Source organism: Mercenaria mercenaria, chromosome 8 (assembly GCF_021730395.1).
Source record: "Mercenaria mercenaria strain notata chromosome 8, MADL_Memer_1, whole genome shotgun sequence".
In the NCBI taxonomy this organism is placed as follows: domain Eukaryota; kingdom Metazoa; phylum Mollusca; class Bivalvia; order Venerida; family Veneridae; genus Mercenaria; species Mercenaria mercenaria.
Window position 1 is genome coordinate 7,126,853 of NC_069368.1, and position 23,100 is coordinate 7,149,952.

Consider the following 23,100-nt stretch of genomic DNA (forward strand, 5'->3'; position numbering starts at 1 on the left):
AGATAAAAAGGTTAGATCATGCACATTCACTGTTTTGACTTAAATTTCATTATTATGATATTTGTAGATATTGGTTTTATTGTTATTATTATTATTATTATTATTTAACTGAAGGAATATAATTTCTTTCAACTATATTGCACACATCTTCGTGGTCTATTTGGGACCCCCTTAGTACTGTGGTAATTTTGCCCATGAGTGTACAAATAGATCTACTACAATACGGATCGTTTTTACCAAATTCTGGTTTATTTTAATAGACTTCTCTTGGTCGCAACTCGGCGTACTCACAGTTTGTTTTAACCACTTCCTGATATACCAAAAAAGTTTATACATAGTTATCCCCCTTATACCAATCACCGCCATTTGGTGCAACAAACAATGGAAATGGATAATTCTGTTTCACCAACGGATTCGAAGAATAAGTCACCAAAACATGTCAAACGTTTGTCTCCAGAAAGAACACGACGCCTGTTGATGTCACCAGTGAAAAAACTGAGTGCTTTAAGACTGGTGTCGCCTATTGACAGCGATCAGGAACTCATTGACCTGGAAGTCGCCTCTGTTCTAGCTGAAGGTTTGTATGTGGTTCATTCATAAATGAATAGTTTAATGAACACAACTGATAATTGTCTCCTTTTACATTCTGTTGAGTGGCAATAAGATGTTAATAGCGGTTTTATTCCTAGAGTCAAGTTACTTATGCTCGGCCAGTCCAGTGCTCCGCCACATAATATTCTTTATTGTTAATCAAAAATGTAACTTGAAAACCTTGCTTTCAGTGTTCGTTTACTTTTCGGGTTATGGATGCCAATTCAAAATGGGATCAAATCTGTGTCAGCCAGGTGCTTGCTTTTCTGTTGCAGACGAAAACGATCAATAATAACAGCTGTCATTTAGCGTTTTTTGGAGTTTCGATAATTGCAATATGATAAAAAATGTTCAACTGGGTAATTTTTACATAAATATTTGCTAAAATATATACTCTATTGATTTATATACAAAGTATATGAAAGTTATATGTTTTTACCGCTAAAAGCGCCTTCTATCGTCGGCACCATAGGTGTTGCCAGTGTAAATAATAGCCCACACCGCGCATGCGCCACACCCGCACGTTGCGATTATGAGTTTAACTAGTTGTTTTTTCATTTAAATTCACATATTTAAAAGCATTTTCTATTGTATTATTCTTGATAACTATTATAAAGTGATTTAGCATGAATGAAAGAAAACTGTAAGAATTGAAATACATGTAGGTTCAGTACGTGATAAACTATATCGAAATACTGAAATATTATTATCATATTCATAATTTATTTAAGAATCATGTTTAATAACATGAAAATATAATAAAAACAAAGCACTTAACTTTAACAAGCTTTATAAATGGGTGGCCGAGCATTGGTTCGTATCTAGTGAAATTAGTGGTGTTTGATCTTAGTTGCACCGCACCCATTTTACTCCAAAATCTGTGATCAATCAGACGCTTGATTACTTGACTTACTTTCTACAGTGGTGTACTGTTTAACACTCGCATCTGAACAAAACTGAAGAACTTAAGTAAAACAGTATAAGCAATAATGTAATGAAAATGGCCGAGCATAGGTAACTTGACTCAGTATTTTAGTTCAATCACAGGAACCTGAAATTCTATCCATATTAAAGCCAACACAAGTCCCAGTATATAAAAAAGGACCCTCCTTTATATTAAAAAAAAACCACACACATCAGGAATGCAATGCATCCACACCCCACCCACCACATGAAAACAATAAAATTTCGTAAGACAGAAGTGCGAGTGTGATCGGGTGGTGTAATTATCTAAGGGCAACGAAAATAAACCTGGAACTGTGCTGACTTGTCACTGTCACTGTATTGACTAACACAAAATCAACAGTTTTAACAACATTTCATTCATCGCCGATACCATTGTGTGACGTCACATATTTTGCCTCAGAGAAAATAAATAAATAGTTTCAAGAGTAAGATAAAAGTATCTATATACACTTTTTATGCCCCTGGCATCTACTGATGCGGGAGGCATATAGTGATTGTCCTGTTCGTCCGTTCGTTCGTCCATCCGTACAAAGTTAACCAAATGGGACCGTTTCGTCTAGTATTAATAACCCTTACTAGAATGAATTGATACTAATGCAGATGTAACCTGTGACCATTCCTCATCTTCAGACATCACCTGACCTCAGTTTGACCTTGACCTCATTTTGGACTTAGGTTGCTTTAAATGGGCCATCTCTTGGTTAACCAAATGGGACCGTTTCATCTAGCATCAATACCGCTTACAAGAATGAATTGATACTAATACAGATGTAACCTATGACCATTCCTCATCTTCAAACATCATCTGACCTCAGTTTGACCAGGACGGCGATTGACGAGTATAGTCGCAGCACCTAGGTCATGCTGATTGCATCACGTACTTGTTCATTTTTGATAATCCTGACAAAAGCAAAATTATTTTGCATACTGGCTATTATTTCTTAGATGTTATAATTACTAATTTGTAATTATGCAGTCATGTAAACGAAATAAAAAAGACGAACTCCGCTGTGTTTCGTTCTAACTTCATACTGTATTTCAAATGAGTAAAATAATGTCGTCGGCCAGAGATCTTTCTTAAAATGAAGAAAATCTTTATTATCATGCTGATTCTGTCATATCAGTTCCGTTGGATGATGATTCCGACGATGAAATTCCATCAGTGAAATGAATGGTCGGAAAATGTTAAGTTTTAGAAGGCTGAAATATTGGTTCACTTACAGCTCATACGATACAAATGGATAACAAATAACACAAAACATGTTTCATAAAATATAAAAAATATGTGTAAATAAACTCGTTTGTAAATTTAATAATTATTCAAAGATGGATGTAAATATTACAACTTAATATACATGTTTTACTTTAGAAATAGATTATACATCAAAATAAACACAAAAACGGGTGTTATACATCAAAATAAACAAACAAACAGGTGTAAATTTTCAGTAATGCTGATGTAAATATTCTTTGTTAATGATGTATTTTTATTTATTGGAATTTAATGTGTTAACATGTTAAAAAAGTAAGAAAATCAGAAATGTTCAAATTTCTATAAAACGCAATAGGTGTGTTAAAATTGTGAATATTTCGAAATGAGAATATTGTTCTATTTGGATATTAACTACGGACGAAATTGGGTATTTGTTCAAATATTTTGTAAATTTATTTTAATTTTCACCCAAGTTAATAATGTTTCCCTGCATGATTTCAATTGACTATACTATATGCGAGTGTGATTATGATAAGATCAGATAATGTTATTCGACGTCAGGTGGTAATTCTTATCTTGCCGCAGCAGGTATGTTACGATATCGGCCTCAGGGAGTTAACCTGTGACGTCATGCAATGGCTTAGACGATGAACAAAATGTTGTTGAAACTGTTGATTTTATGTTAGTCTGTAGGGTGACTGCGACAAGTAAGCACAGTTCCGTGTATATTTTAGTTGCCCTTAGATAATTACACCACCCAATCACACCCACATTCTGTTTTTTTGAAATTTTCTTTTTCATATGTGGCGGGTGTGGTGTGAATGCATTGCATTCCTGGTATTGTTTAGCTCGACTATTCAAAGAATAGTCTAGCTATTCTACTCACCCTGGCGTCGGCGTCACACCTTGGTTAAAGTTTTGCATGCAAGTACATACAGCTATCATTTAAAGGCATATAGCTTTGAAACTTATTTTTTCTTTTTCTAGGTCAATTACCAACCTCACTGGGTCAAGTTCCATAACTCTGACATGTATTTTGAGCAAATTGTACCCCCTTTTGGACTTAGAAAATCCTGGTTAAAATTTTACATGCAAGTTACTATCTCCAAAACTAATGCAGATATTGAATTGAAACTTCACATGTGTCTTCAGGGTTATAAAACTAGTTGATAGCATCAAATCCCATAACTCTGACCTGCATTTTGGCCAAATTATGCCCCCTTTTGGACGTAGAAAATCCTGGTTAAAGTTTTGCATGCAAGTACATACAGCTATTACTTAAAGGCATTATATATTTGAAACTTATTTTTTATTTTTCAAGATCAGTTACCATCCTCACTGGGTCAAGTCCCATAACTCTGACATGTATTTTGTGCAAATTATGCCCCCTTTTAGACTTAGAAAATTCTGGTTAAAGTTGTGTGTGCAAGTTATTATCTGCAGAACAAATGCAGATATTAAATTGAAACTTCACATGTGCCTTCGGGGTTATAAAACTAGTTGATTGCATCAAGTCCCATAACTCTGACATGCATTTTGGTCAAATTATGTCCCCTTTTGAACATAAAACTTTGGTTAAAGTTTTGCATGCAAGTTACTATCTCCTAAACGAATGCAGATACTGGATTGAAACTCTATAGATATTTTAACATTTAGGGTAAAATTTTCCTGCTTCTGGAACAATAATTCGAATAGTCGAGCATTGGCTGTCTTATGGACAGCTCTTGTTTTATATAGAGGAGGTCACTTTTTATATAGACTTGTGTTGGCTTATGGATAGAATTTCAGGTTCCTGTGGTTCAATGTATATACTCGTAAGGTAAACATTGGTAAATGGCATACTAACACTCGGTCAGGTAACTGTTTTAGATGGAAAAACAACAGTAAATCACTCATTTAATTCTATAAGTATCATTTTAAGCTTACCTGAGCTTCCTTCTTACCACTCTGTGTTTGATGTCTGCTTGCCGAGTTGGAAGTGCATATTTTTTGACTCGGAGTACAACAGTTTGCACATCGGAAGCGGAATCCCCAGACATTTTGACAGGATTTTTATAAAGAAAAATTCTGAGTAATTGTAAATATATTAAATACTTTTCGATTTTGGTAAGATGTTCAGTAGTTATAGATTTTGAATGTTTTTGACTGATGATGAACTTGATTTTAAGGGATCAAGAGTTTAATCAATTTTATTTCAAAACGGCGAGGCTATCTATGCGGCAACATTAGCGGCAACATTAGCTCGCCAACCAGTATTGATAGATTACATAAGAAATTGATTATCTAAAATATGCAACAGTATTTTAATAGAAAAATTTTATATAGGAAAATCTTATTTATAAATATTGCTGTTTTATGTTATAAGTCCCATACTGGACTGCTTGAAAACTAGTTTCAGGGACAATAGGATTGCGCTTTTCCATCTGTTCATTATTCCTTCCATCTGCATTTTCATGTCAGATCCATAACTCTGACATCTACAAGGGATTTTAATATTACTTGGCACAAATGCTCTTCATAATGAGACAATGTGACATGTGCTAAGCCCGGAGCCCTAGTTCACTGAGTGATCTTCATCAGACTTGTCTGTAGCATTGTTGTCAGGTTCCTCTCCCACTTCTAGTCATATGGAGAGGTTCAGCCCATTTTAACGGCCACTAGAGCTAAAAAAAGAAATATCTTTCAACAACTCCCAAACTGTTTAATGGATCCTCATAAAACTTTGTCTGCTGGCCAGTGTGAAATAATAATAATTTCACACAAATGGTTCATGTGTGACCCTCTACCATGGAAACACTAAAAATCTTGTCAGAGACAGCAGGCCTAATTTTGATATAATTTTACACAAATGTTTCTTGGGTGACCATTTTCGAAGATTGTACAGATTATTCTGTTTCCTCGAAAAACATGGCCACCTGGGGGTGTGGTCACTTTTCCCAATATGTATGTGGTGGAAACTGTTTGATACTGTCTCTTAAAATCCTATGTCATGATCCCCCAGAATGTGTTACCTCAGATTGAACTCTAAACTGGAAACTGTTTCCTCTCACTAACTAAAGAAGGCCTGTGCCTACAGTGGTCAAACTTCACAGGATGATTGTCTGTGGTTATTTATTATATACAGACTCAGTGATTCATTTTGAGATTGACTTTAAATTTGCGAGTCCTTGGGACTCACATATTTTGAAACAATGAGTCCCAAGCCAAAATTAATGAGTCCCAAAGATTTTGAATCATTAAATACAACAAGGGGTTTCTTCACCTTTACACATTTTTATATGTTTAGTTCCTTTAGAGATGAAACATTACTGACTAGAAAAAAGTTCAAATGACTAGTTTCAAAGGTTTAAAACTATGTTGAAAAGGCTTTTCCAGTTTTAAAGACTATTTAGAGCTGCCTCACAGCACCTAGTCTTCAGTGCATGTTAATTGTGAAAATAGAGTACCACTGGAGTAGTTTTCACCAGTGCTCATGGCTAGACTCGGTGAAACCATGCCTGCTATCTTATGTCTCCAGTACTCGGTAGTACTAGTAGCAGTACAACAACAGTAGCAAAATGTATGTCCGCACTGCCTTTTTTGTAAAACGTGTTGCTGATTTCCCCCAAAAAAACCTGCCAAACTCTGTTGGTTCGGATCCAATTTGGTCTTTTTTTTTTCAGAGGCATCGTGTTTATATCCGGGGATTTGACAAACACAGCTTCCAATCGCGTGTACATACATTTTGCTACTGGTGTATCGTACTGCTACTACTGAGTAATATTATCCTCTGCCCGAATTTGTTGCGTACTGAGGACACACAATTATGGATTGTAAGCGTCCTTCAGAAAAAATGTGCGTATTTGACGCAAGACGCAGGGCAAAATGAATCACTGTAGACTAAGATGACCCCTATGAAAAACATTTGACAACAGGTACTAGAGAAAGGGAATATTTAGATAAGATTTATTTTGAGTTAAAAAGACAAACAAATAAACATGAGCTTGAAAGAAACTGATATATATTATGGTCAAAACCAAAAATGTGGCTGCCACATTTAAAACAAAAAACTTCTGAAAAGGTCAGTTATGACTCATTATACCAAAATATTTTGTTTTTGTATTGCAGGTGGATCAGTCTCTCCAACAAAAGCAAAACGTCATGAAACACCAGTCAGGGTAGGAAAAATATATATTGTGAAACCGTTTAATTTTGAGGGCATGAAATTTTGTGTTTTTTTTACCATATGCCTACTTTGTGGAGGTATCAAATACAGAAATGGTCACTGCCAAGCTTTATTATGCATATTATTGGCATGTTCAAGGTCATTGATTTTCAGCAGAGGTATGGCCCATGATTTGTTTTATTTTACAATGGTTAAACTATTTGACTTATGCCATTCAAGGAGCAGGATGTGAAGTGTACAAGTTTGCAACAAAAAAAGAGCTTGAACAAGATTTATTTAAGTATAAAGCCATCTTTTAAACATGCAGAACCAAATTGCTATGACATTCTTCCTGATTAGTTGTTTTGTCACATGTAAGGGCCCCAAACAGGCTGGTTTGATCATAAGAGTTAAAAACGGCAAGAAACGAGCCCATTCAAATATCAAAACATAGACGTGAGCATTTTATACATTCCATAACTTTGTCAGTTTGAAATCTACAACGCTGAAAGGCAAAACCGAGTGTGACATAGACATAGAACTGATGCATGCACATATCCTTAGAGTTCAAAATACCATAGAAACCCACTTACCTGATAAAAAAACAAACAAACGTTTGATAATTTCAGCAAATATCCATTATTTTGTAAGTTTGCTATGGGCAGCGATTACCGCCAGAATGAGCAAATATACAATCCATCCATTAACAAGTCAGTCAGTGCAGTGCATTTCAACGCCGTCTGGTCTAAAACTCCATCCTGTCTAATATATTTGCATTCAGCGCATTGTATTTTGAAACCATTTAAAACAAAACTTCATGCAACCCATCGAAACACGAAACGATGCATTGAAAAACTTGTTGCGGCTCAATTTGAAGCTGTTTAAACCAACATGAGAATGTGCAGTGTTAATTAAATGATTTATTACAACTTGATGCAACTAATGCATATTGAAACCGCTTTGTGTAATTCAGAGCGGCGTATAAAAACTTGATACCATGGCATGCAGTCCAATGTGAAAACTTTAAACGCAACATGAATTTGTGCAGTGTAAAATGGAAGGTTTCATTTAAACATGATACCATCTAATGCGTATTGAAACCATTTTGTGTAACTTGGAGAGGCATATAAAGTTTGGTGCCATGCAGCCCAATGTGAAGCCGATTAATGAAACATGTGTATGTGCATTGTAAAATGAAATGATTCATTACAACTTGATGCTGTCTAATGCATCCTAAAACCATTTTGTGTAATTTGGAGCGATGGCATGCAGCTCTTGAAAACGTTCGACACACCATTAATACATGCAAGTCGGCAAAAGGTTGAAAATAATGAACTTAAGCATTTCTTATAAAAACTAGAGCTGTCGGAGGACAATGCTCGACTAATCAACACCCTTGTCAATTGAATGAATATAAGAGTTGATAAAGGGGCATAATCTTGTAAAATTGCAAAACAGGTTATGGAACATGTACATATAGTGAAAAGAGACCATGCCTCCTGAGAGCCATATTTTTTGACAAATTGGTATAATTTGAACAGACTTGAGAGAAAGTCACACAAGAGCCATTTGTATCAGTTTGTGACTCTTACCAGCTCATGACAATGGACAAGTGTTTGAAGTTTCAATCCTTTCCCATTAGTAGGTACTGAGATATCAGCTTACATACAAAAACTTAACCCAAAAATGCAAAGTAAAAAAAGGGACAAAACTTTGAAAAAAAGTTCAAACCATATGCTGGACACTACCCTCAAAATTGGGGTCAAGGGCCCTGCCCCCCCACCCCCCAGTTACACCTTTGAACATGCCGAACTTGTGTCATGTAGGTAACGGAATTCAATTTACTTTACTTTTGACTAACACTTTAATGTAACATCAGTGTGATTATTTTACTGAATATGTTTTGAAAAATGGCTCTGAATAAAAATTAGGAGACAACAACAGTACAAATATTAAGGCAGTACAAATAACTAGGCAGGGTTACACTATCATATTACAGGTAAGAGTTCAAATTTCCACCTGAAATGTGAAAGTACAAGGCCTTTTTCCCATCAGTTTGGGAATGCCACCAACTACGGTGGAATTGGGAAAATGCTCTGGGATATTGTCTTAAATCGGAAAAATTATGAATCATCAAAATGTATATAAAGGTGATATTCTTCAGTGCAATATTTTCAGTTGTAGAATATTATAACTGTTGTTTATGTAACCAAAATGAACAGCGATAAACTAGTAAAACTATTTTAGAACAGCAAGAACCCTGAAAGTTAACATCCTTGTGGGAATCTGATTCATAATTGGGAAAAAACATACTTTTTTGCTTTGGGACTGCCTCCTTTTATGGGAGGTAGATTTGTAGGGGTAAAAATCCACGAGTACAAATAAAATATTGTGCAAATTCAACTCATCCCTCTCAAATACTTTGAACAGTTGTACAAATATATCAGCCGTGATAATTATATTGCATGAGGAAAGCTTGTTATAACACTGGGGTTATTTTCCTTTTCAAATAAGAAAATAATTATTATGTCCAAGTTAAGATGGGACATTCCCGAATCATTAAACTCAATTTTCTCTCTGCTGTTGTAATTATTGAATAAATAATTGCTTATATAACTTTATAAATAGTTTAAATACACCTTTGTTCTGTAAAAATATATATTTAATATGGAAACTCGTGTCAGTATAATTACTTCCATAACATGTTAAATACGTAAATTTGTACACATAATTACTTATAATCACATTGTAATATTCCATGTAATGCAGGAAACTGCCAAAAAAATGTATACCTGTCTAATGTATAACGTCTAATAGCCTACGGGGGCAGTTGAAGAATTGTTGTATTATGTGATGTTTGGGCCTGTGGGTAATGAACTGGAAAGTAGTACATGTATTTAGTTGCTTTTCATCTTATAATAGTGGTTACTTATAGCATATAATTTCAAGATCTGACAAGGTGCAAATGCTGTATGCAAGAAAAGATTTTGTGCACACACACATCTAATGACTTCCAAGTGTGACCTTGACCTCTGACCTAAGGGTCTAGATTTTGCCAGTGACATGTCCTCTTATTTTGGCAATTATTTTGCCACATTTCAAAATCCGAAAATGCTCAGACAGCTAGACATTTTTTTGCGTACACATAGACTCACGTCCACAAGTAACACTATATGCCTTGTTCTCTTCTCCATTTTTAATGGTGGAGACATAAAAAAATATAGCTTGTTCAAGAAAGACCAAGTCTTACAAAGTTGTCAAAGTTAGTAAAAACGTTATCCAAACCTTTGTCCTTAAATTACCCACATATATATACCTAGTTCGAGGTAATTTATTGAGTAAATAAACTATCAAAATGTTACACGACATCGGATTATCTTGCTAGAATATACAAGAGATTGATTGATTTATGCACCATGTGATCCAGATGATCTTGTTATAATGTAATGATAAAACTATTTAATGCATGTACTTATATACAACACTATCAAATAAATAAACTTACAGTTACTTCAAAGATGTTCAAAAAATGTGACAAAATGATATCTGTGTCATATCCTGAAGAATCTGTATTATGAAAGGATGTGTTTGACTAAACATTGCTAACCTATAATCATCACAATGTCTATCAAATGTGCACGGATTTTCATGCAATAAAAATGTTGTATATTTACAGATGCTTAAAAAGTCGGGCATTTGTAGTACTTGACCATTTTAAACACATGGTGTTTTTCCTTTTTTTATGTATTTGTTTCAGTTATATGTACTTAAAACTAATGTTTTATAAACCCGAAACCAACCTGGGCTATTTACAACAAAGGAGCATTGTGTAAGTCAGTTATCTTTCTCGGAATAGGTCTTCCCATGTGTCTTTGGGGTTAGCATCAAGTTCCATAACTCTGACATGCATTTTGGCCACATTATGTCCCCTTTTGAACTTAAAAGTTTTAATTAAAGTTTTGCATGCAAGTTACTATCTCCAAAACTAATGCAGATACTGGATTGAAACTCTATAGATATTTTAACATTTTGGATACTAGTTATATTCCTGCTTCTTGGACGGCAGTTTGAATAGTTGAGCATTGGCTGTCTTATGGAAAGCTCTTGTTATTTTGTCAAAATTATGTCACTCTTTCTAACTCCGATTTCATGTAAAAGTTTTACATGTATGTAGGCTTCTCAAACTAGGTCAAATGCTTTCAAACTGCACAAGTGACCTTCATCACGAGATGACCTCACATTGCGTAACTGGCAGTTTATTTGCCAAAAATTTTGAGACAGTTATGCACATAGGCATTATGTCTCTCCCCCCCCACCCCCGCACCCCCACCTTCTCTGCTGGGGGAGACCCTGTCCGTCTGTACGTCACACTCCATTTCTGATCAGTAACTGGAGAACCATTTGACCTAGAACCTTCAAACTTCACAGGGTGGCAGGGCTTTTGAAGTAGACAACCCCTATTGTTTCTGGGTCACTCCATCAATGGTCAGAGTCACAGGGGCCTGAACATGGAAAACCATTTCCGATCAATAACATGAGGGCCACTTGCCCCATAACGTTGAAACTTCATAAGATGATTGGTCATGCAGAGTAAATGACCGCTATTGCGTTTGGGGTCGCTCTAATAAAGGTCAAGGTCACAGGGACCTGAACTTGGAAAACCATTTCCGATCAATAACTTGAGAACCACTTTACCGAGAATGTTGAAACTTAATAGAAAGATTGCAGAGGAGATGACCTCTATTGATTTTGGGATCCCTCTATTAAAGGTCAAGGTCACAGGTGCCTGAACATGGAAAAACATTTCCGGTCAGTAACTTGAAAACCACTTGACCCAGAATGTTGAAACTTCATAGGATGATTTGACATGCAGAGTAGATGAACCCTATTGAATTTTGGGTCACTATTAAAGGTCAAGGTCGCAGTAAACAGAACATAGAAATCCATTTCCAGTCAGTAGCTTGAGAACCACTTGACTTAGAATGTTGAAACTTCAAAGGATAATACTTACAGAGTAAATGACCCCTATTGTTTTTGCGGCTCCTCTTTAAAAGGTCAAGGTCGCAATGAACAGAACATGGAAATTCATTTCCAGTCAGTAACTTGAGAACCATTTGACCTTGAACCTTCAAATTTCATAGGGTGATAGGAGTTACAGAGTAGATGACCCCTACTGTTTTTTGGGGAAAACCATCATAATTCAAGGTCACAGGGGGCTGAACGTACAAAACGCTTTTCAATCACTAACTTGAGAACCACTTGACCCAGAATGTTGAAACTATATATATGATTGGACATACAGAGTAGATGACCCCTACTGATTTTGGGGTCACTTGATCAAAGGTCAAGGTCACAGGGGCCTGAACATGTTTCATAACTTTAGAACCACTAAGCCCAGAATGTTGAAACTTAGTGGAATGGTTGGACATGCCAAGTAGAGGATTCCTATTGCAGCCAGCCATCATTGTCGCTTTGACATTTGCTCCTGTCCCCTATTGACTTCCTGCCTATATGACTATGCATTGGGGGAGACATGCGTTTTTCTACAAAAGCATCTTCTAGTTTATCTCAGGAATAACTGTACCAAGTTTTTTCCAGATCCTGCACACTTCTTTTGCATCATGAGCTGACCTCACATGGCAAATTTCATTACCCTTGCTGACATTTTTAGCCAACCATCATCAGATGGTGGGCTTTTCAAATCACTCTGCGTCCATGGTCCGTCGTCCGTCCGTCCTTCCGTCCGTTAACAATTTCTCGTTATCGCATCTTCTCAGAAACTACCAGGGGGATTTTGACCAAACTTTGTCAGAATAATGTATTGGTACCCTAGTTATGTTCCCCTGAAAATCAGACTGGTTCAGCAATTTTTGAGTGAGTTATGGCCCTTTGTTTATTTCTATAATTTACATAGATTTATATAGGGAAAAACTTTAAAAATCTTCTTGTTCAAAACAACAGAGCCTAGGGCTTTGATATTTGGTATGAAGCATCATCTAGTGGTCCTCTACCAAGATGATTCAAATTATTTCCCTGGGGTCTAATATGGCCCCGCCCCGGGGGTCACATGGTTTATATAGAGAAAAAATTTGAAAAACCTCTTGTCCAAAACCACAGGGTCTAGGGCTTTGATATTTTGTTCCTGAAAGTAGGTCACTAGATCAATTTCAAGGACAAAGTTCTACTAACCAAAAATCTCTTCTTTTCTGCTACGTATATAGACCACCTTCCTCAAACCAGTCATGGAATAAAGAATTTGAAAAATCCTTAGAGATAGTATATTCAGAAAATAAAGAAACAATTCTTCTTGGAGATTTTAACTATAACTGTTTTGAAAACAGAACAATAAATAGTGAATGGAACAACATAGTAAATGCACACAATCTCACTCAACTAGTAGATAAACCAACAAGAGTCACGAATGCATCTTCAACAATTATTGACCATCTTTATACAAATTACCCATCAAACATAACAAACATACAAATACCACCGCTTGCATTTAGCGACCACTTTCCTGTCTGTTTTACTCGCAAGCTTTCAAACAAATCAAGAAATGGCCCATTACATTCAACAATTAAATACAGGTCTTATAAAAACTTCAAAGAACAAGAATTTTTACATGACCTAGAAAGGCAACCATGGTCCGTGATAGACATTTATGATGACGCAGATGATGCCCTAGACACATTTCTTAAAATCTTTCTTGAAGTTATGAATCAGCATCTGCCCAAGAAAGAGCGTCGGGTTAAGTATAAACAACAACCAGACTGGTTTAGCCCAGAAATCAAGAATGCAATAAACTCAAAAACTCAAGCTAAGAGGTCAAAAACCAAGGTGAATTCAAGTTCTGGAGAAAAAAAGTAAAATCTCTTACCAAAGAGGCAAAAAAGTCATTTTACTCACAAAATATCAACAACAGTAAGAAAGACACTAAGAAGTTATGGAAACATCTCCAAGACTTATCTGGTAAAAGTAAAAATTATCAAACCAATTACATTAATGACGATAATGGAAACCCAATAATAGATCCAAAGGCAACTGCTGAAGTATTTAACACTTTTTTTGCAAATGTTTTTAAAACAGTACCAAATCCACCAGAACATCTTACACCTGAAAGTGAAAAAATCATTAAAGAATTTGTTGAAAGTAAAGTTGAAAATAACTCATTTCAAATACAACCCATTACTGAAGAATTCATACTAAAGGAATTAAAATCACTAGATGAATCGAAGGCAACTGGGTTAGATGACATAGGCTCCAGAATATTAAAGATAAGTCATCAAATAATAGCTCAGCCTCTCACAAAGATAATTAACCTAAGTTTAACACAATGCAAATTTCCAGGAAAGTTTAAAACAGCCAAAATAACACCAATTTATAAAAAGCATTCAAAATCTGACAAATCTAACTATAGACCAATATCAATACTTCCAATATTATCTAAGCTTATTGAAAGGCATGTTTCAAATCAAATAAAGGATTTCTTGGAAACTTATCATCTTCTGCATTCCAAACAGTCAGGCTTTCGAGCAAATCACTCCTGTGAGACTGCACTTACAAATATAATTGATGACTGGATTAATGCCATTAATAAAAACTCTTTTGTTGGCACTATATTTCTAGATCTAACAAAAGCGTTTGACCTTGTAAACCACTCCTTGTTAATAGAAAAATTATACCTGTATAAGTTCAGTGAAACCTCTGTTAAATGGTTATCATCGTATTTAGAGAACCGCTCTCAACAAGTATGTGTATCTGGACAGCTTTCTTCTCCCAAAGAAATTTCTGCGGGAGTTCCACAAGGCTCTGTTCTTGGACCTATACTTTTTATACTATATATAAATGACCTTCCTTTACACACACATAATTCATCCATTGACATGTTTGCTGATGATGCAACAATGTCTGCATTTGGTAAAACTGTGACTGAAGTACACAACACCCTGCAATCTGACATTAACAAAGTAGATGAATGGTGCAAAGAAAACTCAATGCTTCCAAACATATCTAAAACTAAAACTATGTATATCACAGCCTCTTATAACAACAATAAAATTAAAAATCACATCAGTTCTAATAGCATACAAATGCAGGGTCAGCCCCTATCATATTCATCACATGAAAAGCTGTTAGGAGTACATGTTGATGAACATCTGAACTGGAAGATCCAAGTTGAACAAACTATGAAAAAATGCAATTCCAATTTATATCTTCTTTTACGAATAAAATCTTACCTGAACCTACATTCAAGAAAACTATTTTTCAATTCTTACATTTTACCGCACCTTGATTATTGTTGTACTATATGGGGGAACTGTACTGATGAGCTTCTAGAATCTGTCTTAAAATTTCAAAAACGTGCCGCAAGAATCATACTTGACAAAGAATATAATGCTCCATCAGCTGAATTGTTTAAAGAATTAAAATGGATGACTTTTTCTGAAAGAATAAAGTATAAAAAGGCAATCCTTGTTTATAAATCCATTAAAGATCACTCTACTGAACACCTTGGTTCAAAATTTATTGAAAAACAAACAGGTGATCGCCAACTTAGATCAAATGAAAACAATGAAATTAAAGTACCAAAGCCAAGAATTGAATTCTTTCGTAAATCATTACAGTACTCTGGAGCTGTAATTTGGAACAACATTCCTATACATATACGCTCCTTAGATACGTTAGAAAAATTCAAAAGATCATATCTTCAGTGGCACTTCTCTGTTATATATAATTAGAATACAAAACAATATTAATAGTCACATATTGTCATATTTTAAGTTTTTCTTGATTTGGTATATTTTATATGTTTAGGTTGTACATTTTTACATAAAATTGATTCATTGTCATTGCCTTTTACTTCTTTCCATATTATAATGTTCTCCTTTCAGGTTTGTTATATCTGTATATAGTTTATTACATGTATGTTTGATGTTCTGTACATAGTTATACATTGTATACAGTGGACCATATTGTTAATCGGTTTTGAAAAATGTATCCAATGCCGTATATGTTATCCACTTTAAATAAAGTCGTTACTTACTTACTTACTTACATTTCTGAAGCTACAGCTTTCAAATTTGGACCACATGCATGGACCACATGCACAGTGTTGTGTACGGAACTGAAATTTGACCTTGAGCTAGTCAATAAGTCTTGAAATTTGGAACACTCAAAAATGGCACATTGGTGGCGCCAAGATCACTCTGTGATCTCTTGTAGCAAAATTATGCCCATTTTCCAAATTAGAAAATCTTGCTAAAGCGTTAACTTTGCGTGTAAGCAAATAAGTTGGAAGGGCTTCAAATAGTCAAGCAGACGTCATTACACAGCTTTTGTTGTAAGATATACTTTTCAATACATTTGTAAATTTTATTTTCAGCCGGCAACTGTGATGACCAATGTCCAGAGGGGAAATGTTCAGACGACAACACCTGTATTTCAAAGTAAGATTTTGTGCAGTGTTTCTTCTAAAGTCTGTAGGTTAAATATTTTTCATTTATTTCACAAAATTTTGGATTTTCATTACTTTTAGCGAAAAAACTTATTAAGTAAAGATAAAATATGGTTGGTTAGGCTGAACCTAAACTTTGTAAATTTTGGTCATGTGAAAATGTCTGATATTACATGTACTCAAACCTTACTTTAAGTTTGAAGCAGCTTACTTTCAATGTGAAACATCAAACTACCAATGTGAAACACCCAACTACCAATGTGAAACATCTAACTACCAATTTGAAACATCTAACTGCCAATGTGAAACACCTGACTGCCAGTGTGAAGCACCTTACTTTTTATGTGAAACACCATATATTAAATGTGAAACACCTTACTTCCAGTGTGAAACATCTTACATTCAGTGTGAAACATGTGTTAAACTACCATTGTGAAACAGCTTACTTCATATGTGAAACATCTTACATTCAATGTGAAACAGCTAACTACCATTGTGAAACAGCTAACTACCGGTGTGAAACAGCTTACTTCTGATGTGAAACACTTAACTTTCCTATGTGAAACACCCTACTCCAAATAAGACCTCATTTCCAATGTGAGACACCTTACTTTCAATGTGAAACACTTTATTTCCAGTGTGAAACTCGGTAAGTCCAAGTCTGAGGTAAATGGAAGTTACTGGTAAATTAAAAAGTGTTATTGTAGTCAGTTAATAAAAAAAATGACTTGTGGATCAGTAATAATTTAATTTGAAAGTTCAAACGCCATGTTTATCTGTAATTCAGGCATAACAGTCCATCAGATGGCAGCACAGGGAGAGTTGAACATGCTGAAACAAGAAGTTGAACAAGGTATTCAAAATGTATTCTGGAAACATTATTTATATGACATCTGTGGATAAAAAGGCAGAAAACAATGAATTTTACATTACAGTCAGATGAGAAATGACTCAACTGAAATGATCAGAGTAATGATTCAGCCTGGCAAAGTGGAAAATTATTTGATAATTCTTTCTCAGAGTAATATTGCACTGTTAAGGGCTTGCAATACATTCACTACAGAACTTGTGCATGTTTTGTGGTACAAAGTTATCAAGCATCATAAAATTAGGAAAATAATTGGCCTTATAAATGTAGGAAATTTCTTTGAGTATAGGAATTGTTTGATGGTTTAAGGTAACTAAACCTCTTCTGTGGTTTACGGCTGGAGAAATTGCATTTTATTTTAGTGCTGTTAGATAAGCACATGTTTACTGATACCCTTTACATATCTAACATTCCTTTTAAATATACATTTGATCTAACTGACTAATGCATGTATTGTTGATACAAATAAAATTTTGTATAAATATTCTATTGTTCGTATTTTCCAACAGGAACTGATCTGAACAGAACGGATGACTTTGGTTTGACTCCACTGTTGTGGGCATGTGCCAATGGCCAGTTGATTACTGTAAAATACCTGCTGGATATGAATGTTGACCTTGGCATTATGGGTAACCATGGTGAAAATGCTCTACTTTTTTCCAGTTGCTATGGTTACTCAGAGATTGTGAAGATACTGTTACAGCTTGGTATGAATGTCAACTTTTTAGATGAGGTAATTTTTTTTTCTGTTTGTAGTCATGCCTCTGAAGAAATTTCCCTTTTATGTACCCACCATTGAAAATGACAGTGAGGAGCATATAGTATTACCCCTCTCTTTGTGTCAGTGTATCTCTGTGTGTGTGCACAAAATTGTGTCTGGCGGACAACTTTGTGGAGCATTGTTTGATTTGAAAATATCTTTACACATTTAACCACCACAACAACACCCAGGTAGTCTTCCACCAAACCCACCATTAAAACCTGGAAATGTCACATTATGACATAAGTTTTGTTGGTGTGACGCTAAACCTAACAAAAACAAAATGAAAAAGAATCAAGGTATTTGGATGCAGTTCTCAATCCTTCTGAATTTCTTATACCTAAGATAAAAAAGTATATGATGGCTATATTGGGTTTAGTCGGGTCCACCTGTCGTTCTTTGCTGGAGGAATCTGTACTAAGTGTTCAGTGAATTTTCAAACTGCACATAAATGCTCAACACACACAAGCAAGGTCACTAGATCAATGCCTCATTTGAGGTTATGTGTCTGTTTCATATCTTTTAAACCAGTGGAAAGATTTTCAGATAAATAGCATTAGTTGTTTAACCTCAGTAGTGCAATGTGCAGAGTGCACTATCTAGGTCAGTATGTCAAAGGTCACACTTTGAAAACAAAGGTCAGATAGAATTATTTTGCTTTTAAATACAATTTCTCTATACTATGAAATCATTAGTATTTGTTTCGCGGGGCTAATTCATATGAATTTCATAGTTGATTCAATATGTGTAATTAAATCCTGACAAATAAGTCTGTAAAATTAAATCCTGACAAATAAGTCTGTAAAATTAAATCTTGACAAACAAGTCTGTGAAATTAAATCCTTACAAATAAGTCTGTGAAATTAAATCTTGACAAATAAGTCTGTGAAATTAAATCCTGACAAATAAGTCTGTAAAATTAAATCCTGACAAATAATTCTTGCACACCGGACTGGCATTTCCGGTGATTTTACCCATGTTGGCAAAACCCATCTGGCACCCCCCATGCCAGATGACTCTCGTGCTGTTAATGACAACTAGTGGTTCATGCACTGATAATATATTGTTTATGTAAAATACGGGAAAAGCAGGTACCTTGATAGTTTCTCTCCGTTCCTTACAGTATATTTCTCGATTCAAAATACGTTAGTTTACCATAAAAACATCACGTTACGCTACAAACGACAAAACTAAAGTGGAACTTTGTTATTGTGCGTAACGCAAAACATCATGACGTCACTTCTGCTTACGGACGTTAATTTCCTGCGCTTTTTGTTCATTCTCTTCTTTAAGAAAGAGTGCTAAAAAGAAACTATTTCTACCTTTTGTAAAATATGGTATGCAAGAAAAATAATCTGCCAGAATAAAATGCTTACATGTATACGATATGCAAGAAAAAATATCAGTCATGTGTTTACGAATCGTATGGAAATATCCGTCCCTCAGCCACCTGCGCATGGGCGGTAATTCGGCAAGCCTCATTACCGCCCAATGTGCAGGTGCCCTCGGGACAGATATTTCTATCCGATTCGTAAACACATGACAGATATTATTAGTCTGTAAAATTAAAGCCTGACAAGTAAGTCTGTAAAATTAAATCGCGACAAATAAGATGCCCATTCATTTTATGTTCAGTGGCCAAATTCTACGAATTAGTGTCTCCATAAAATAGCTGTTTGGCTAAAACTGCCCACAAATTGAACAGTTTCACAGTATGTGTATGCATGCAGTTATTACTATTATGTTTTGTCACATTTCTTGCAGACATATAGCAGCAGTTTGATGTATGCAGCATACAACAACCACACAAGTTGTGTCAAACTTCTGCTGGAATATGGTGCTGATATCACACTGCAGAATGACAATGGTTACACAGCAATGGACCTTGCTGTAGGTCAGGGACACAAAACAGGTATCTTTGTATGGACCTCTTATCTCTCCACTTTGTTCAGATTGTTCCCCTTGACCCCTTAAAATACCATGAGCTGAAAAAAGAAATTCCTTCAAGCAGCCTGTTCTTGTGACACCGCTGAATGAATCTTCACCAAACCTGTTCCATAGCATTAACATGGACCTATCTGTTTTGTTAGCTCACCTGTCACATAGTGACAAGGTGAGCTTTTGTGATCACCTTTCGTCCGTCGTCCGTCGTGTGTCCGTGCGTCCGTCCGTGCGTCCGTCCGTCAACAATTTCTTGTCTGCACGATAGTGGTTTCATTTATGATTTTATTTTAACCAAACTTGCACACAACTTGTATCACCATAAGATCTCGTTTCCTTTCTTGAACTGGCCAGATCCCATTATGGGTTCCAGAGTTATGGCCCCTGAAAGGGCCAAAATCAGCTATTTTGACCTTGTCTGCACTAGCTTTATTTATGATCTGATTTTTACCAAACTGGCACACAACTTGTATCACCATAAGATCTTGGTTCCTTTTTTTAACTGGCCAGATTCCATTATGGGTTCCAGAGTTATGGCCCCTGAAAGGACCAGAATTAGCTATTTTGCCCTTGTCTGCACAGTAGCAGCTTCATTTATAATTTGAATTTAATCAGACTTGCACAAAACTTGTGTTGCCATAAGATCTCAGTTCCTTTCTTGAACCGGCCATATCCCCTAATGGGTTCCAGAGTTATGGCCCCTGAAAGGGCCAAAATTAGCTATTTTGACCTTGTCTGCACAATAGCAACTTCATTTATGATTTGACTTTAACCAAACTTGCACACAACTTGTATCACCACAAGATCTTGGTTCCTTTCTTAAACTGGCCAGATTCCATCATGGGTTCCAGAGTTATGGCCCCTTAAATGTCCAAAATTGGCTATTTTGGCTTTTGCAGCCATATAGAGACTTCATTTATGGTTTTATTTGATACACAAAACTTTCAAAATATCTTCAACAACAATAAATCGTGGATTCCATGACAAATCAGATCCAATCGTAGTTTCCAGAGTTATTTTATATCTGATTACCTCCCCGGATTGTAGTCAAAATGGATTTATATCAGTAAATACTTACAGGACTTATTTGAAATTTCATTATTGTCATTAGTTGGACCGAGCCAATCAGGGTAGATAACTATGGACTGATTTTATGTCAAATTACCTCCCTTTATTTCAAATTAAAATGGGTATATCTCCGTAACTAATGAAGATACTGATCTGAAATTTCATTTATGTCAACAGATTTATTTGGCAGATCCTTCTTTTATTAACTTACATTAATTTTCTTTTGAATTACTTCCCTTTTACGTTACTATAAATAGCCTATTTTTAGTAACTTTTTTATTATAGGCCGTAGGGAAAAACCGAGACCACTTTTCTGTGGTACAACATGGATGGTACCTCCAATTTTTAGGTGTATTTTGACATATCTATACCTTGTAAGAATTTTGTTTTCCTTTTTGGTTAAATTTCTTTCCATTGTTCCTGTCCTTTGGACTTAGATATTTTTTCTGAGGACCTTCTTGTCCTCAAGTGCAATGATAACAGGTGAGCGATATAGGGCCATCATGGCCCTCTTGTTTAGATTATTCCACTTATTAGGGGCCACTAGAAGTGAAAATAGAAAAAGCCTTTATACACAACTTGTAATGAACTGTTTGAAAGATCTTTGCCAAACATGGTTTTGGATGGACCTTTCTAAGTTTTGTTTTGAATGTTCATGCTTGACTGCAGCCAGGCGCTTTCAGAGCTGAAAGAAAAATCTCGTACTCACTTTCGAAATTTGATTTTTTTTTTATATCCGACATTATGAATTACAACTGGTTGCTTTCCTGCTACTGTGGTATTAACAAAGGCATTTGTTTATTTTCAGTTCAACAAACGATCGAGTCACATTTGTTGAAACTGTTTGATTCATTCATATGAAGATGTCGCCTGTCATCAGGAAAGTCTGTGAACAATGGATGCTCTCAGCAGTAAAGCAGGTTATCTCACTAGAGTTGTTGCTTCTGGTGGAACACTATAGACTTCAGAAGTGAAGCCAGAAAATGTGATTAAAAATATATCTTCGAGAAAAAAATGCCTTCAGATTCAAGGAAGTCTCTTTAATTAGACACCAGGAAGTCTGAAATGTTGTGCTTTATAGTGTATAAGATACAGAAGTTGCAATACCATACAAAACCTGCCTGTCTATATCATAGAGAGATACTACCTGTTCACAACACAGGGCTTGTTAAAACAGCTTACTTACACAGGGCTCATCGACACGAGGCTCGTTGATACAATTTTCCTACACAGGGCTTGTCGACACCTGAATTGTTGAAACAGCTTACTTACACAGGGCTCAATGGTACTGGGCTTCTTGATACAGGTTCACAACACAGTGCTCGTTGACACAAGGCTTTTGATATAGCTTAATGACACAGGGATGGTCGACCAAGGCTCTTAGACCCAGATTTTTTATAGGAGGCTCACTAACATTAAACTGATGTTATTATTAATGTCATGTGGGTCTTAACGCTCTATATCAGAGTATTTGTTTTGCAGAATAATGCCCTCTTGTCATTTGGATCAGAAGATATCAGGTCTCGCATCACTGTATATCAGTATGTTGTTTTGCAGAATAGTCGTCTTGGTCTAAAAATTGATTGGTGTTGTAACACTATAAAAGTATGCTGTTTTGCAGAGTAGTGCTGCCTTGGCCAGTTTTTGCGCGACATTTATGTACGTGAATTAAATTATACAAAGTTGTATGTTGTTCTTATTTCCATTGCATTGTCATCTTCAAAATATAATGATGCAGTTGCATTAAGTATGGTTTTCCTCGGTCTATTTTTAGGATTAATTTCACTACATCTGAAAAGAATGGTCTAGAAATCTCCTATTGTTCCACATACAGAAATATTGAAATTTTCAGTAACTTCTTTTCTAACTAAATAACAGAAATTTTTAGAAGAACTAATCCTGCATGGAAGCTGACAGAAACTACTTAAAATGCTTTATTTTTATTGCTGTTTATACTTTGTGGAACGGATCAAACATTGGGGCACCACATGGGGCATAGAATTTTATTCCATGCAATTTATGTAAAGGAAACATTTTCTTCATTTGGTTATCTTTTGAATGAAATCTAATATCTTTTGAGCTCAATTGCAGTTTA

General features: G+C 35.4%; 1 protein-coding gene across 1 annotated transcript; it reads left to right on the plus strand.

Annotated features, from left to right (window-relative positions):
- Positions 1-337: 337 nt before the first annotated feature.
- On the plus strand, positions 338-22,691 carry LOC123523122 (ankyrin repeat family A protein 2-like). Its single transcript, XM_045300764.2, has 7 exons — positions 338-577; positions 6,878-6,927; positions 16,297-16,360; positions 17,156-17,221; positions 17,746-17,969; positions 19,761-19,908; positions 21,814-22,691. The coding sequence occupies exons 1-7, from the start codon at positions 382-384 to the stop codon at positions 21,864-21,866; spliced, it is 801 nt and encodes a 266-aa protein (XP_045156699.2). The 5' UTR covers positions 338-381; the 3' UTR covers positions 21,867-22,691.
- Positions 22,692-23,100: the final 409 nt, after the last annotated feature.

Bases quoted from the DNA above. Each gene is read 5' to 3' on its own strand.
- LOC123523122 (XM_045300764.2), top strand. From the start codon at position 382: ATGGAAATGGATAATTCTGTTTCACCAACGGATTCGAAGAATAAGTCA. The intron at 578-6,877 runs GTTTGTATGTGG...TTTGTATTGCAG, and splicing joins CGCCTCTGTTCTAGCTGAAG to GTGGATCAGTCTCTCCAACA. The intron at 6,928-16,296 runs GTAGGAAAAATA...TTTTATTTTCAG, and splicing joins GTCATGAAACACCAGTCAGG to CCGGCAACTGTGATGACCAA.